General features: G+C 46.3%; 2 protein-coding genes across 2 annotated transcripts; one reads left to right on the top strand and one right to left on the bottom strand.

Moving 5' to 3' along the window:
* Positions 1 to 60: 60 nt before the first annotated feature.
* On the bottom strand, positions 61 to 12,765 carry mcm3ap (minichromosome maintenance complex component 3 associated protein). Its single transcript, XM_085434549.1, has 28 exons — positions 10,944 to 12,765; positions 10,545 to 10,792; positions 10,283 to 10,364; positions 10,024 to 10,180; positions 9,742 to 9,932; positions 9,511 to 9,650; positions 8,494 to 8,691; positions 8,080 to 8,348; positions 7,811 to 7,973; positions 6,911 to 7,068; positions 6,537 to 6,760; positions 6,174 to 6,397; positions 5,832 to 5,932; positions 5,594 to 5,725; positions 5,286 to 5,399; positions 4,653 to 4,805; positions 4,350 to 4,547; positions 4,191 to 4,259; positions 3,974 to 4,108; positions 3,738 to 3,891; positions 3,183 to 3,447; positions 2,999 to 3,096; positions 2,483 to 2,873; positions 2,120 to 2,386; positions 1,756 to 1,885; positions 1,332 to 1,517; positions 636 to 786; positions 61 to 558 (listed from the first exon to the last, which is right to left on the bottom strand). The coding sequence occupies exons 1-28, from the start codon at positions 12,763 to 12,765 to the stop codon at positions 397 to 399; spliced, it is 6,582 nt and encodes a 2,193-aa protein (XP_085290675.1). The 3' UTR covers positions 61 to 396.
* A 670-nt stretch (positions 12,766 to 13,435) lies between these two features.
* On the top strand, positions 13,436 to 15,613 carry ybey (ybeY metalloendoribonuclease). The gene is made up of 4 exons (XM_085434554.1): positions 13,436 to 13,645; positions 14,848 to 14,979; positions 15,097 to 15,165; positions 15,458 to 15,613. Exons 1-4 carry the CDS (start codon positions 13,436 to 13,438, stop codon positions 15,551 to 15,553), a joined length of 507 nt encoding a protein of 168 aa, XP_085290680.1. The 3' UTR covers positions 15,554 to 15,613.
* The last annotated feature ends 354 nt before the right edge of the window (positions 15,614 to 15,967 follow it).

Genomic DNA, 15,967 nt, shown 5'->3' with positions numbered 1-15,967 from the left:
AACATACACATGTGGCTCACAGCTGGACAGTGATAAAGCAATGATAACAATGACAAACGGTTTTACAAGAAAAATATTCCACTTTTATTCAACAATTATATATTCAATAATAATGTGGGATTAAAGGAGTTCAATCCCCAGCGTTTAATGTGCTAGTTACACAGAGACACTCTTAATAAACAACAATAAATCCGGAGTCAGTGTTACAAAGTTAATCCAGTGCTAAAAATATACATTTTCATGTTTAAAATAACAACAACAACAACAACAACAACAAAAAAAACCCCCACAATCCTATTTGTAGTCCGTGAACCCGACCACACTGAGATGAAAAGGTGATGATCATGTCACAGACAGGTATGAAGATGCAAACACTTCTGTTTGCTTCAAGTGCTGTCAGTCATCGACGATGCTCAGCATGCCGCTCAGCTTTAGCCTGCAGGCCAGTTCTTCCTCTTGGCTTGCCAAAATCTGGCGTTCCAGCTCCTTCAGTCGCCACGTCAAAGATTCAGGAGCAGTCTTACGCCGGGTCACTTTTTCCAAAGGATCATCAGGCTCCTGGAAAGATAAAAGATTTTCTTTATCTGTAGCAGCTTAAACAGCGAACCTATTTCAGTGTCGGGAAACAGTCGTACCTGTGTGAAAGATGCCTCTCGAGTCCTGGCTGTGGGGGTGTGCCTTATGGTGGTGGGCATGGACAGAAGGGTGGAGGATGGGAGGAAAAGCGGGGTGGTCAATTGCTCCAAAGGGTCGCCATCCACCCAGCACTGAAGCTGCTCCATGCTCCTGCAGAAAGGCAGAGAGGGTGTGTTTACTGTCGGACTCCCCAGTCAATCAAACTTCAATTTAAAAATCACAATTTTGACTTGTGATGATTATGAGTTCATTCTGATTACAATGCTCTTGTTTCTTTCTTTCAGGCCCAAATTCAGTTGCTCTCAAGTTTAGCTCCACTAGAGATGGCTAAAAACAATCTTCAGTCAACAAGAACCTTTTGAATCTGCGCAAGGGTTTCAGGGACTTCTTAATTAATATTGAATCAAATATGAAACGAACGCAGCAGAAAATGAATCAGGGTGTAATGGTTTGCTCCTGGATACCCAGCAGATGAAAAGTTGCTCATAGGGGACACAAAAGAAGTGGAAAATTCTCATTATAATAAAATTGGGATGATTTTGCAAACTGCCATGAGGTTCACTGAGGTTCACTTGAACTGGTGGGTGTGGGATGGCCTTATGGTCATAAAAATCTAGTCTGGGGCTAAAACTCCCTACCTGTGTGAGCCCCACCACCCTAATCCATGACCATCACATGCAGTGATGTAGGTATACCTCTTGCTTTCAGCTTTCTCCTCCTCTAAGCTCTGCAGGACTTTGTGGGCCAGCAGCTCCGGTGGCGTGGGCGTGTGGGTGATGTCCAGCGGGGCTGACGTAGCCTCGACGGGCTCCACCAGACTGTGGAACAACCTCTGCCTGAGGGTCGCCGTGGTGGGTGTGGCATAAGCAGCTGCACTCACCCTGAGGAGGGAGAAAACCGGAGGAATTAGGAACAAAGGAAGAGCAAAGGAGGCGCTCCAAGGATGCCACCATGACGCCGGCTTTAGAGCATTTAAGTAGGACTGTTTTTGGGGAGTATGAGTTTTTGCTTCATGCACTGCACAATAGTGTTGCACATTCAGGTGCTGTCAGATTAAAAGAAAGATGCGCATGTCTCAGAGGCATTGACAACCTGTGGGGTTTTCCTGGGCCTCCTTACCCCTCCTTCTCTTGCTGCTTCTCTCTGTGAGTTTGCCTCATGGCCTCCGTCCACTCCTCGGGCGGCTGGAAGCCCTTCAGTGAGTATTTGGGGAAATAAACCAGGATCTCTCCATCCTCTGTCACAGCATCTTAAAACAAACAATAAATAGGAATTATGGGTCAAAAACATCAATAGCAAAGTGGAAAATAGGCATTTTTTTTAAGATGATCTTCCACAGAAAATTAGACCAAACTGACAAAGACTAAAACTTAAGACATTGTCTTTACATTTTTATTGTATTTGGCAACTTTATTAAGTGCTCTATATGGTTTTAGTTAGTCTCAAATTTAGTTTTAATTAATTACAGCAGCATGGTCCTCACCTTGGCAGACAGGTGGTTTAGGTATCTGCCAGTCCTTCAGCTTGTGGTCAATGCAGATCACCAGCACGTCATCCCAAGGAATCAAACTGAAGTCCACACATACATCGTCTTCTCCAGCGTATCCGGGGGTTCGGGTGCACCGACTCTTTAACTTGACTCTTTCCAGAAGGTTTTCGAGTCGAGACATGAGGAGGGGTTGATTGCGACGTGAGACCGGGATCTTAGCGGCGTAGCGAAAGATGGAGGAGCACAGCTCAGACCACGAGTCTAAAGAGAGAAATAAGATGATTAAATATATAAAATAGGATTATTAACCTCCGAATATCTTTGTGGAAGATAAATCTCTTTCTGTGTGAAACTGACCTGTTGCGGACAGCTGCTCCCACTCTGGCAGCTGCAGGCTGAGGATGATTTCCCGCAGCCAGGCCAGGTGCTGGTAGGAGTTCCAGGCCAGATGAGGCACAAAATCCCTCATGTCAGGCAGACAGAATTCGCCCGGAGGCCATGAGAGCCCGCAGAGCTCCTGAGATGCCACTTTATCAGCAACGTGAGTCAGGACTGCGTTGTAAAGCTGAACGACAGGAGCTGGATCCTGGGATGGAAGATGTGCGGTAGCTCGCTCCAACCGGTGGGAGTAAACTCTGGGACTGAATTCATGACTTAAGGTGGACTCAATGAGCTCCACTAGGGTCTTACAGGTTAGACTGAAAGGTGGCAGAGTACGGAGAGCCAGCCAGCGCACGGCCTGGTTTATCTGAAGACAAACAACAGGACAGGACGGAGAGAAGATGGAGAAGGTCAGTAAAGAAAAAAAAGCAAGACCGAAAAAAAAGCAAGACCAAAAAAACCCTCCATGATGGCAAAGGAGCAAATGCGTACCTGTTTGGATCCCTGCAGATCATTAGTGGTCTCTGGTATGAAGAAGAACGTATACTCCGATATCAGGCCGTCCGTCACCAGTGTGTGCAGCTTCAGAGCTAGAAGAGATGAAGCTTTTTTAAAAACACTCATTTACCAACTACTACAGAAATCTCTTCGTGCTGCCTTCACTACCATTTCTCACCTTCAACAAGTTTCTGTGTATCAGCAGCGCCCCCGTCTAGCCCTGGTACCAGGATGACGAGTGGCAGTGGGCAGTGCCAGGCGCTGGCTTGCTGTAGCTGTTTGAGCTGAAGCAAGGCGGACAACAGCGGGACGTCCTGCTCGTCCTGATCAGGCTCCACAGTGGGCAGGGCGGGCAGCAGCATGATGAGGGCACTCGTCCCCTGGAGCTCACAACTCTCCTCCATTTTTGACAGGCCGTCTTCGTTTAGCGGACCTCGAGACACCTGCGGGGTGGGGAAAGAAATATTAAAATATAATTCCTAACCGTTTTTTTTTTCTGATCATTAACGGACTTCTGGTATTTTTAATCTCAGCAAAACATGATTTATGTCCCTGAAAAAGCTGCTTCTTCTTTACCCTTTAAGCCAATTCTAGTTATTTTTCTTCACACAAGCCTTTCAGCTTCAGCCTTAAAACATTTAACCTAACGTGAAGCTCCTGTCTATTGTGATTCTAGCACAGCTCTGCTCTGAATAATCATATTTCTATTTCTGCATGCCCCGCGTGATCTGACCTTGATGCTAATGTGGACTTTGTGAGTGCGCTGTCCGCTCTCCTGCAGCGTGTTGGTGACAGTCAGTGTCTGCAGGGTGCCCTCTGGCTGCTCCTCCCTGCCCTCTGACTCCTTATGCCCACCAAGCTTCACCTCCAGCCAGTCAGAGAGGATCCTGAAATCATAACAGACAGGACACAATCAGTGAAATGTTCATAGAAAACCGGGCCTAGAATATCTTTAGGGCATTAGAGCACCTGTCTGCCACGCTGGCAACGCTCTCATGGTTGCTGGGTAAAAGAACGACGGCCTTCCAGAAGATTCGCTCGGGTGCGTTGGGGATGCTTTCCGTCACCAGCGCCGGGAGGTCGAGAGGCGCCCAAACTGTTTCGCTGAGGGCGACGCCAGAAACAGGTCAAAATGACACTTTGTGACACGGACTGCTGACTGAACAAACACAGGAACAGGACTTACTCAAGCAGCTGCTGAAAGTAGTAGTGAACTCTCATCTGGTGGATTGCTCCTCGTCTCATATCGTACAACCTGGACAGACAGAAAACATGTTACAGCAAAGGAACTGTGCTCATCGTCCAACACTGACAGGAGACAGGAGAGGACAGGAGATACACACACCTGGTGCTGGAGAGCGCCAACATGCCAGCATTTCCCAGGTTGACCAAACCACGAGCCAGATCTGCTATGGAGGGCTGAGCAGGGGCGCTGGGAGCCAGAGCTTTCAGTTTGAAGCGAGGGTCAACGCAGCAAGGGGCTGCAGGAAAGCCTCGCATCTGTCGCTTCAGCTGACGGCGAACAGCCACCACGTCACGCCACCTGGTAGATGAGGAAGAAGAATATTTAAAAACTGCAGAAAGACGTTTCTGGGATTCTTGGTGCTGTTTTGTTTTGCTCGTGTGCCTTCATTATCCATGTTTTTACCTTTTGATGTACTTGTGGATACGCTGCAGCTCTGCTTCAAGCAGGTTTTCAACCAACACAGCGATGTCTGCATTCAGAGTCTCCTCAACTAGACTCACACACACCTGCTCTGTGCATTTAGCCACCCGCTCTGCTTTCTCATTCAATGCCTCTCTGAAAAACAATTTTTTTAAGTTAATGTCTGCCACTCGAAGAGCTCCAACGTCACGACATTCCTCTTTTTGTTTTGCATGTCCACTCGTCCTCATCCTCTGTCACATGCATACTGTTAAGTTAGTGGATGCTCATAATAAATATGAAACAAGTCTTAAATAATGAGGTTGGTGTGCGTGTGTAAGTAATTCTTCAAACATTCAGTGTCGGGCTGGTTTTTCTATTCTCCACAATCTGCAACAGAAGCCCCGCCCACCTCCTTTGTGGGTCAGCCAATCAGAAGACAGTTGGCTTAAATGGCAGGAGCTAAAAGAGCTTCTCTGAGACATAGGATGAACTGAAAATTGCGCCAAAGCCCAAAAAAGACAAATAAGGATTATTTTGAACCGTGTATCGTGGAAAGCGACTGTATTCAGGTCAAAAATTAACATAACAGATTTTTCTTAGTTACACATTTGGTCAGATCTGTTTAAGTCTTACTGGATCTCAGATGCGGCGGTCTCCTTTATGGTCTCATCTAGCACTTCGTGCATCACCTCTGTGCAGAGAGAGAAGCTGAACTGAGTTAGGAAAGCCTCGTGCTCCTGACGCCTCCTGATACAGACAGAAAAGGAAAAACAGACCAGGGTTAGTCGTGGCAAAAACAGCCCAAAATATTTAAGACAGAGTCACAATTGCGGCTTAGGAAAACACGAGTCTGTTGTTAGAGTAGAAGATATTTTCCCCTTTTCCTAACTGAACCCAGGGCGGTGATACGCCTGTTATAAACCAGCTGCTGGCAGACCAACCTGGTTTCTTCAAGCTTGCGTTTTTCTTCAGCGATGCGCTCATGCTCCAGCTTGATCTCGGCAGCAGACACCTCCTGTAGCATCTGCCTCAGGACCTCGCTCACCATCATCTCCACCTGCACGCTGCTCTCCCTGCACAAAACAAAAATAAACAAAAAAACCCAGCCAGTTATCAATCACGTTAACCGGAGGACTTCCTCCCACACACTGCAATCACAGGTTTTCATGATAAGCTTACTTGAGCGCTGCTGAAGCGTAGCTGGCGCCGGCCTCAGCCATCTCCCTCACTGCTGCATCAACCACCTCTTCTACCACACCATCCAGCTCAGCCATGATGTCCTGCAGCGAGCGACAGAAAAGATGTTTTAATGAGTTCTTATCATCTTTTAAGAGAAGGAAGGAAAATATTAATTCTTTATCTTTACTGTTAAAGGTACACTAAGTGATTTTAAGTGAGCAATCCTAAATTTAATTGCAAAAATATCTACATTGCTTATAAAAACACAGAGTTACTAGAGAACGGTCTGTATTGAAAATGAGAATTAGTAATGTCTATGAAGAGCTGGGAACTCTTCCCCACCTCATCACTGAACACCAGCTGAGGTTTGGGTGGAGGTGACGGGGGTCTGACAGGCTGGAATAGCAGCTGGGGCTCAGCTGGGTGGGTCGAGAGCTCTCCCGTCTCATCCATAATAGCTGCAGCTGGCCCAAAGGCAGCGGGAACATCGGGAGCTTTGACTGGTACGACCTGAGACAGCAGCTCGCCACTGGGTGGCGCCTTCAGCTCCATTCTGTCACCAACAACTGAAACGGCAAAACAGGCATCAAAGAATTCACTTCCTCGCCTCCTGAATGTGATCAAATGATCATTCTTAGTTGAGTTTTACAGAAATAGAATAACCTAACGTGCGTGCAACAACTGGAGAAAATAAAACATGTTAACCTTTAAACTGGGATGGCGTGGCCTCGATCAAGCCTCCTTCTCCTCTGTATTTGTTCTGGGAGTCAAAGCTGCAGACGGGGGTGTGCTGGGGAGGGTTCGGGAGGGGCCCTCCGTTTACCACCTCCCCAATCAAGACCGTTCTCTTAGCGAGAATCACTTCAGACTTCTTCTGGGATAGCGGCAGCTCTGGCTCCTGATAGGCTATTCGACTCAGCTCGACCATGCTGCAGACAAAACGTAAAACACAAAAACGAGATTAAATCAAAGGCTATTTAAGGTGGTCTTGCCGATGCAATAAGTCTGCAATACGACCTTAGAAACACAGCATTCCACTGAAAGGAGCTGAGAGAGAAACCAGTGGCATGGACGCTCACCCGTCGTTGACGTTGAGGCCGTACTGCTGGACGAAGTCAGTCGCTTCTGCAGTGGTGCGGAACATCAGCATCCGCACGACGTCATTAACAGGAAACAAAGTTGAGCGGGGACCCACAGTGTGAGCCATGTTCAGGGTCTTCAGCGCCTTAGCTCTGACCTGCACACAGACATGAAGTTTAGGAGTTTTCAACACCCGCACAAAAAACTGTATTATTTTAATGAGCACCAAATCTTTTTCCAACACATCAATATTTGTTCTGACCCTTTCAACCAACAAAAAACTAAAATATTGTCCCTTTAATTAATATCCTGCCAGATCTAAATTAATCTCCATGCTGAAGGTTAAGCATCATATTTTTTTAAGGATTGTTTAAGATATAAGCTACAGCTGCTAACAACCATTATGCCATCATACAGTTCCAGGAATAATAATTACATTGACAGGAAGTTGGTTAACTGGGATTTGGTGGTCGTCAGCTGGTTGACGTGCGCTCCAGATACAGCACGAGCTTACAACACAAGTGTAAGCATTATAACAACCTGCTGCCATCCTGTTACTGCAATCCTCTGTTTTAACCTTCTCTCACTCATTTAAAAAAAAGTCATTAAAAAGTCCATCAGGCTTGATGACTACAGTATATCAGGAAATAAAAATATTATCTGGTATGGCACATTCATTTTGTGCTGAATAAAAGATCAAATAATTAAATTGTTTCCTGGCACAGTGCAGGAGATGAATAACAACACAAACAAAATAAAATAATAATAAGAGCAACAAAGATTTAATCAGCAAATTTAGGTTGTGATCCAAAAGTGTCACAATTGAAGCATCCCTGAAAAAAGTGCGTAAACAACCTCATTGAGAAAGATTCAGACATGATTTCCAGGCAGTTTCTGACCTGGTTGAAGTATCTGTGCAGGAGGCAGCTGGCGAGGTACGAGGCTCCTTTCACCAGCTTGAAGAAGCGAACAAAGTTGTTGCTGTTGACGGCAGCAAACGCCTGCACCGCAAACTTCACCTCGGTGGAGTTTCGCACCTCATCACGAAACTGCTGCACCTCACTGCGTGGAGATTAAGGGTCAGGTGTGAGATGCAGCTACAAATTACAGAGGAAATGCTCGCTGGAGCACCGAATGGGTATATTCTGTATATGTTTCCGTGACTGACCGCAGGATGTCCCCATCGTTGAGCTTCAGCAGAACGCTGTACTGACGGAACTCCGGCTCACGGGGGCAGAAGATGTGACGCGTAGCCAGGTCCTGGTACATTTCTTTCAGGCTCTGCAGGCACTTGGTCATGTTCTCGTTGTTTATCTTGGGGTCGAACGTTGACATGTGCTCCTCGCAGAGGTGGTGGGCACAGTGCACGTGGAAGCGGGTGCACTTTTCAATCAGTGACACCGTTTGTGGGCAGCAGAGGTGCTGCTGGATGATGTCCTGTGAGTGAGAGATGGAGACGAGGATCAGTCTCTCCAGAGCAATGACTAAATCACACCAATCACCCACCTAAACCTCCAGAAACAAAACAGCTTTTTTGAAGTTGTAATTAAGTATAGCTGGAGCAGCTCATCTGAAGCACTACCTTGCGGATGCCGCGGGTTCTGTTCCAGACAAAGTCGTACCAGTCCCGGTAGTTGTCGTGGCCCAGATCCATGATCTGCGTCACCAGATAGTCCATAGTCATGCTGAGCACCGGCAAAGGACGCAACTCGTGGGGCAGGGGCTCCTCCTGGTCGGCTGATGAGCGGCTGTACTCCTTGATAGCAGCTTTGTGATCCACCTGGTCAGAGACGGAAGGAGAAAAAAATTGTTTACAGCAAGAAGAATCTCATTTCCTTGCATGACCAGGTTACAGCCTGCTACAAAAAACACTGACAACCATTTCATCCATCTATCCATCAGCGTTTGAGTCACAGGGCAGCAGTCTAAGCAGAGAAGCCAAAACTTCCCTCACCACAGCCACCTCTTTAATCTCATCGGAAGGGGACAAAACGTCATTCCCAAGCCAGCCAAGAGGTATAACCTTTCCAGTGAGTCCTGGGGCTGCCCTGGGCCAATACATTTTCATTCTGCACTACCCATTGAGGTAATGTTAACATCACCTCACTGGGTGAAAAGTGAAAATATGACAGTACTTTAATTACATGTAAGAAGACATTTAAAAGTATCTCAGGCGGTTCATCATCAGTTCTGTAATCGACAGTTCACTACATTTGAAAGTTTTTAGCAAATTTTTGTTTAAATTAAAAGAAAAGTTTTAAACATTTAGTTGTTTGACTGTCGGGCATCATACGAGGCTTTCTTTGGCCCACAAACTTAAGTGAGTTGGACATTTCTAGTCTGCAGTGTCTCTCCAGTGTATACATATTTTTTATTATTTATCACTAAGCCTAAACAGATATTTACACATTCATTATTTATGAATAGCAGATATGTTTACAATGTTGTGCACCCAAACGTCCAATTAGTGCAATCAGATGAAGTGAATAAAGCGTTTAAATCTAAATGTGCTCCAGAGAATCTTCTGAATACTAAACATGGAGTTCTAAGTCAAATTTAATATTTTAAATAATATTAATATTGATATTAAAGACATTACCGTCTCTGTGCTTGGAATGACTTCGAATGCGCTGAGCTGGTTCCGAGTTTCTCTCATGTACCTCTCCTTCTCAGGACACATGTCAGGACACGTCCCCACAAATACCTTGGAAAGGTGGAGGTCTGTCCGCTTTGGCCGGCCTGTAAAGACATTAGCACTAAATGTCTCACACCTTTTTATTTTATTTTTTGTAGCTCTGTTAATAATGGCTGATGTGAGAGGTGGCTTTGCCTTGACGCAGGATCTTGTCTCTCTGCTCGAGGAGGCGGTATTTGTCCTCTGCGGTCTCAGCCACCTGCCCGATGAGGGGGAGGAGAGAGGATGGGACCGGGCGCTCGGAGCTCTGGCTGGTGCTGCTCTCTTTTTGAGGTTCAGTGTCAAACTGCAGAGCCTTTACGGGGGAAGGTTTCTTCACCGGGGAGCTGACACATGTGAGAGAGCCATGATGTTGTGGAAACTTTTCATACTACATGACAGCTTTATTGGTGAAGTAAAAATTAGGTGCTGTGTTACCTGCGGCTGAAGGTCACCGTGCTGCTGAGTGTGGGAGGTCTCAGGGTGGGTCTCCGGAGTGGTGAAGAAGAACCCGCTTTTGACTCCATGTCCTCCTGGCCTTCTCCTTCTGACGTCTCCTTTCCAGTTCCAGATCTACCCGCTTTCTCCCCTGGACCTGCTCCATAACATTACACATTAATACAGAAGAACCATCACTCTGTGTTAGAGGATATTTTTGCCAAAATAAACTAGCTTTTAAAGAAATGTTTGCATTTACTCTGCTTCTTTCTCTGCCACAGGAGGACAAGCTCTTTTCCTTGCAGCATTTTGCCTTTTTTCTTTGCTTTTGCCGCTGATGCCTGGAAGAGATGATGGGAAAAGACAAAAAAAATCTACATTACACTCTATAAAGTAGAATAGGAAACTCCAAAATACTTGCAATAAAAGAGTAGAAGCTTGAGAGAGAAAAGTTAAACTGAATGCCAGTTTTGTTGATACCCTCTAACTTAAGATGTTGAGGGTACAAAGAGGTGACTCACGTGGTCATTGAAGTACACTATGGTGAGGTTCTTGGCGGGCCGGCAGATAATCTTGTGAACTTTCCCAAACCGAGCAAAGTGCTTCTCGATCGTGTCTCTTCTGTTGAGTGATGAAGGGACGTTCCTGCACATGAGTGAGGTGCAGTCGGTGGGAGACATGCCGCTCAGGCTGTCCATGCTCTCAGTGCGTGAGCCACGTTTATTTGGGGTCGTGGTTGCGACCTTTGATTCTGAAGGTTTTGCTGAATCTGTAGAGAAAAATCACTACAGTCATTGTAAGCACTGACGAGTAAACTGGTCTTCAATTGTTTAGAAGTACTTTGCATGATGAAAGATTTTTGTCATGACCCTTCGAACATTTGTTACTAATGCATAGTATATATGACTTTTATGTCTCACCTGATTCTTCGGCGTTATCCTGCACATCTTTGGTCAGTGTCTGGGCAGCAGGTGGAGTTACAAAGAGGTCACCACTCTGAATTTGGACATCCTCCCTCTCCGGTTCGTTTGCAGCCTTCCGCCTCACTGGTTTAGCACCATCCTTACGAAGACTGCTCAGTGCTCGGCTGATTAATCCTCTTGGTGGGTCATGCGACCTCATCAGCGGCCTCTTTGGGGGATGTCTCGGTGACTCTGCTTCAGGTGGAACATCCTCCTCAGGGACAGCTGATTTCTCAAGGCCGGTGCTGGAGATTGGTGGATCGTCTTTCCGCTTGGTGCCTTTGCCAAGCCGTGCAAATATGTTGATGTCCCCTTGGGCAGTATGGACTTTAACATCTGTACTAGCCTCTTCTTTGGTTTTGGTTTCACTAAAAGCTGAGGGCTGACCAAAAGTTGTTCCTCCAAAAAGCTGCGATGCCTGAGGCTGGAGGGTTTTGGGTGTAAAGCTAAAAGACGACGGGGTGGTGGGCTCTGTGGTGGTAGCCTTAGTGCTGGAGCTGGTGAGTGTGGCTGGTTGGGAGAAGGTGAACTGAAGAGTGGTAGCTGGACCACTACTGCTGTCAGTTGTTAGTGGGTTACTTTGAGAGGAGATAGAGGGGGCTGAGGCTGGTTCAGAGAAGCTGAAACCTAAAGACCCAGGCTTAGGCAACAGAGAAAAACCAGCCGTGGTGGTGGTGCTGGAGGTTGTCTGGGACCCACCAAAAGCTGAGTTGGACAGTGAAGTGGTTGGGGGGTTGGTTGGCTCGGGACTGGCACTAAAGATGGGTTTGAAAAGTGCCTCATTGGCTGGCCTGAAACTAAATTCAGATGGTGCGAAGCTCCTGCTCTGACCTGGCCCAAGCAGACTGGCGTTGGTGGTGGCAGTGGTGGATGATGATGATGGCTGTCCAAACCCGAGAGGCTGAGGCTGACTCACTGTGGGTCTCAGTGGGCTGCCAAACCCAGAGGGCTGCTGGCCGATTGCTGGTGGCTGTTTGCCAAATCCCGAAGCCTGCCCAAAAGCAGGCGTTTGCCCAAACATTGAACTCTGACCAGGCCCTCCAGTCTGTCCAAAAGCCGGTGTTGTGCCACCCCCAAAACCCGTGCTGCTTACTCCTGATGACGGCTGTCCAAACGCTGAAGCCTGGGCAGATGGCTGTCCAAACGCTGAAGCCTGGGCAGATGGCTGTCCAAACGCTGAAGCCTGGGCAGATGGCTGTCCAAACGCTGAAGCCTGGGCAGATGGCTGTCCAAACGCTGAAGCCTGGGCAGATTGCTGTCCAAACGTTGAAGCCTGGGCAGATGGCTGTGCAAACGCTGAAGCCTGGGCAGATGGCTGTCCAAACGCTGAAGCCTGCGTAGATGGCTGTCCAAACGCTGAAGCCTGGGCAGATGGCTGTCCAAACGCTGAAGCCTGGGCAGATGGCTGTCCAAACGCTGAAGCCTGGGCAGATGGCTGTCCAAACGCTGAAGCCTGCGTAGATGGCTGTCCAAACGCTGTAGCCTGGGCGGACTGCTGTGGAAACGGTGAAGCCTGCGCAGATGGCTGTCCAAACGCTGAAGCCTGGGCAGACTGCTGTGGAAACGCTGAAGTCTGCGCAGATGGCTGTCCAAAGGCCGGGGCTTGTCCAAACATATTGCTTCCTTGAGGGGGCGGCTGACCGAAAAATCCCACACTCTGCGGGGCCTGTGTGCTGGAGCTCTGCTGCCCAAATGACGAGAACAAGCTGGGCTTCACGCTGCTGCTCGGGACTTGGAAAGCTCCTCCATGGGCACTACCGAACGGATTGGGTGTATTCATGGCTCAAATAACGTTTTATGTTAACGTTTTTAAGCATTCGAATAGCAACAAGCAGTAAGGCAGTTCCGGCCTGAGGAGAATTTAAGCTTAAAAGCTGATAAAAAAAAAAAAAAGAGACGAAAACAGACTCGTAGCTACACTGCTAGCACAGGCTAACACCATGAAAGTATTACTTAGTAAAGTTTGTTTGGCTGCTCATAAAGTTCCCCAGTTAACAGAATTATAGGAATACCCGAAGAAGTGCGTCAAAAAAGATCCCACCTTTTACTGTTTTGTGTTGCTTTTTTGGCTCACGTTTTTCTAAATCCGGTTCCGGTCCGACAAACTTATCAGTCCTCCTTCTGCTAGTAATGCTAAACCATTCGTTCCGCTATGGCCAATGAGGCGGTTGTTAACAGATAAGCGACCATATCTATTAAAAGAAAGAATATATTTCATGAATGTAAATTAGGTTATCAGAGCTGTATAAACCAGAAAAGAACTACACTATCTACTTCCCGGGGACTGCATTCGTGTCACCTCGGAGACTACAGTTTGCTTGTGGCTAACGGCGAAGCTCACCAACCGACAATAAAGTGCTGCCAGGTAGGAGATAGGTTAGTGGGTAACCTTCACCTATGTACCGAGATCTTTCCGTAGCTGTGTTCTCTTCTCGTGTCGGCTGTTTAAAATGGGAGTAGTTTTGAGGAACCTCCAGAAGGTGGTGCCTCTTCGGCGCGCCAGGCTGCGCAGGGACGTGGTCACGCTGAGACACATACTGGGCATCCAGAAGTTCGACCTGGGTATCATCTGCGTGGACAACCAGAAGATGCAGCAGATCAATCACATCTACAGGAAGAAGAACACACCCACGGATGTCCTGTCTTTCCCATTCTACGAGGTAAACATGGCAGCTAAACGTTTTGAATGAACACACTTATGTTAGTGGAGATCTGGTGGTGGTGGGGGTGTGTTCTGGACGTCTTCTTCTGTTTTTGATTTATTACACTGCTTTGTGTGCAATAAAAGATTCATAAAGTTTCAAAGGCCAAATGGAGCTTCAGAAAAAGCCTCCTTTGTCGTCCAGCTGCTTCTTCTGTGACTCATCAACGTCACCATCTAACAGCATGGGCAAGCAGAGCCTTTGAATGGACTTATCAAGAGCTGTAGGGCAAACTACAGTCAGGGGGTCACAGGCAGCTGTGAACCATCTTAATCTGGCCCTCCACATCCTGAAAGGGAAATAAAACAACCCCAATTAGAAAGCTGAAGGCTGATTTGATTTCATTGTAACTGTCAGCCATGTGTCAGTATCAGTTTTCCACTGTGTAAAGCTTGGCCGAAAAAAATGGCATTGGTACAGTAAAATTATGCCTTTGGTGTGAATGGCTACATTAGGCATAGATGAGTCTGAAGAGTATTTTTTAAGCTCAAAATATTTCTACAGATCTTACACGTATGCTGTGTAAAAGGCTTTCAGTCAAAACTGTTGCCCAATGCTTGCATCATGGCTAATAGTGTCCTTTTCTAATCATCCATATTATCTTCTATGGAAAGCGGCATGAGGTGAATAAGAGTTTTGAAAGAGAGATAGTGTATGCACATTATTTTACTGTTTGGGCATCTATTTGTATTTAGTAGCTCCTTTAATATTAATGTTATTTAATATTCACTCAGGGACGGAAATTGGTGGCTTTCCATCTATTTTAAACCAAAACTGTGAACCTTACTGGTCTGCACCAGGTTACCTGTTTGGCATATATTACCATGGTGATATAGCCAGGTAAAAAATAAAATAAAATAAAAGAGAGCAACCTTCATGGCACTAAAAACTTTGACTCTAGGCTCAGCATAGTAGTACATCTCTCTGATCACTTCACTCAGTTTGGAAAGCTTCCTTAAAGGGCCTCTTTTTATTTACCCTCTACAGAATTTAACTAACTTTCACCACTAGGGTGCAGCGTTACTCAAGACTTAACTAGTTAAAATTGAGGTTAAGTTGACCTACTGTGCTATCTTGTGGGAAAGACATGAACACAATCTGCAGGGTTGGGGTAACTTCTCCACTCAAATATCTGTGTGTTTTGTGGGGGTTTATTTAAGGACCTGAGGCCCGGGAAGTTGCCCTGCCCCCTTCACAGAGACGAGCTGAACCTTGGAGATATCTTCCTTGGGGTGGAGTTTGTGATGAAGCAGTGTCAGGAGGAATCCCTGGATCTGCATGGAGCGCTGACTGTATGAAACAGTAACTTAAGTTATCCTGTCCCTCATGCGTGTAATCCGTCAATGCTTCCAAATGAAGCACAGCAGTACCATTTTCTGTGATTAACTGTTTCATTGTTCCTGTTTCAGGTTGTCACTGCGCACGGGATCTGCCACCTGCTGGGCTACAGGCACGAGACAGAGGAAGAATGGACTGAGGTTTGTAAGGAGACAGTGGCTTTGTGTCCAAATTCATTCCTCCACTCAGACTATAGCTCAAATGGAAATACACTTTGTGCTCAAGTCACAAGATCACAACCCATTAGAAGTCCTTAGAAGATGCCTCCATCATCACATCTACAAAGACTCAGTTTTTTCCTTTAATCTGTCATCCATAGGTAGATCTATATGAGCTGAGTCTTTTTTTTTTTTTTTAATACCAAATTTATGAACTTCAAACTGTGTGATGTCTGGATGTTCGATGTTGATTAAAGGTGTAACATGTTTGCAGATGCAGCAGAGAGAAAACTACATCCTGAGCGAGTACAGCAGACTCACAGGCCGACACCTAGACCCCCTGATGAAGAGGTGCAGTCAGGACAGGTGACCCTGACTGCTGCCTGCAGGCCTGAGATTAAATATTGCACTATGTGATGGTGGAAACTGCTTCTATACTGTTGTGGTTCTTATATTTATTTGAAGACACCCACTACAGTCTGTATTATAAAATGACTTGTCACTAAACAGTCTGACCTCCTGAAAAAACACTTGATGTGAGCTCTGCTGAAGAGTTTCAAACACCAAAAAACATCTGTTCTTTCATTGGAATATTTTATTAAAATCTGCTTTAGGAAGAGTCGGTTGTGTATGAAGGGTAGAAAAAGCTGTTCATTCTCACTTCACTAATACATGTTATGCTCTTTACACTGCGTGTAGGACAGCATGTTCAGGAGAGGCATTTAAGAAACGTCAATCAATGCAGACATTAAAACACCTGGAGAATTAACACAGCGTGGTGCAA

The sequence above is a fragment of the Copadichromis virginalis genome, linkage group LG16, assembly GCF_057382275.1.
Source record: "Copadichromis virginalis isolate Kocher_CV1m ecotype Utaka linkage group LG16, C_Virginalis_male_GT1.1, whole genome shotgun sequence".
Classification (NCBI taxonomy): domain Eukaryota; kingdom Metazoa; phylum Chordata; class Actinopteri; order Cichliformes; family Cichlidae; genus Copadichromis; species Copadichromis virginalis.
Note: the sequence above shows the minus strand (reverse complement) of the source record. Positions and strands in the feature narration are given on the sequence as shown.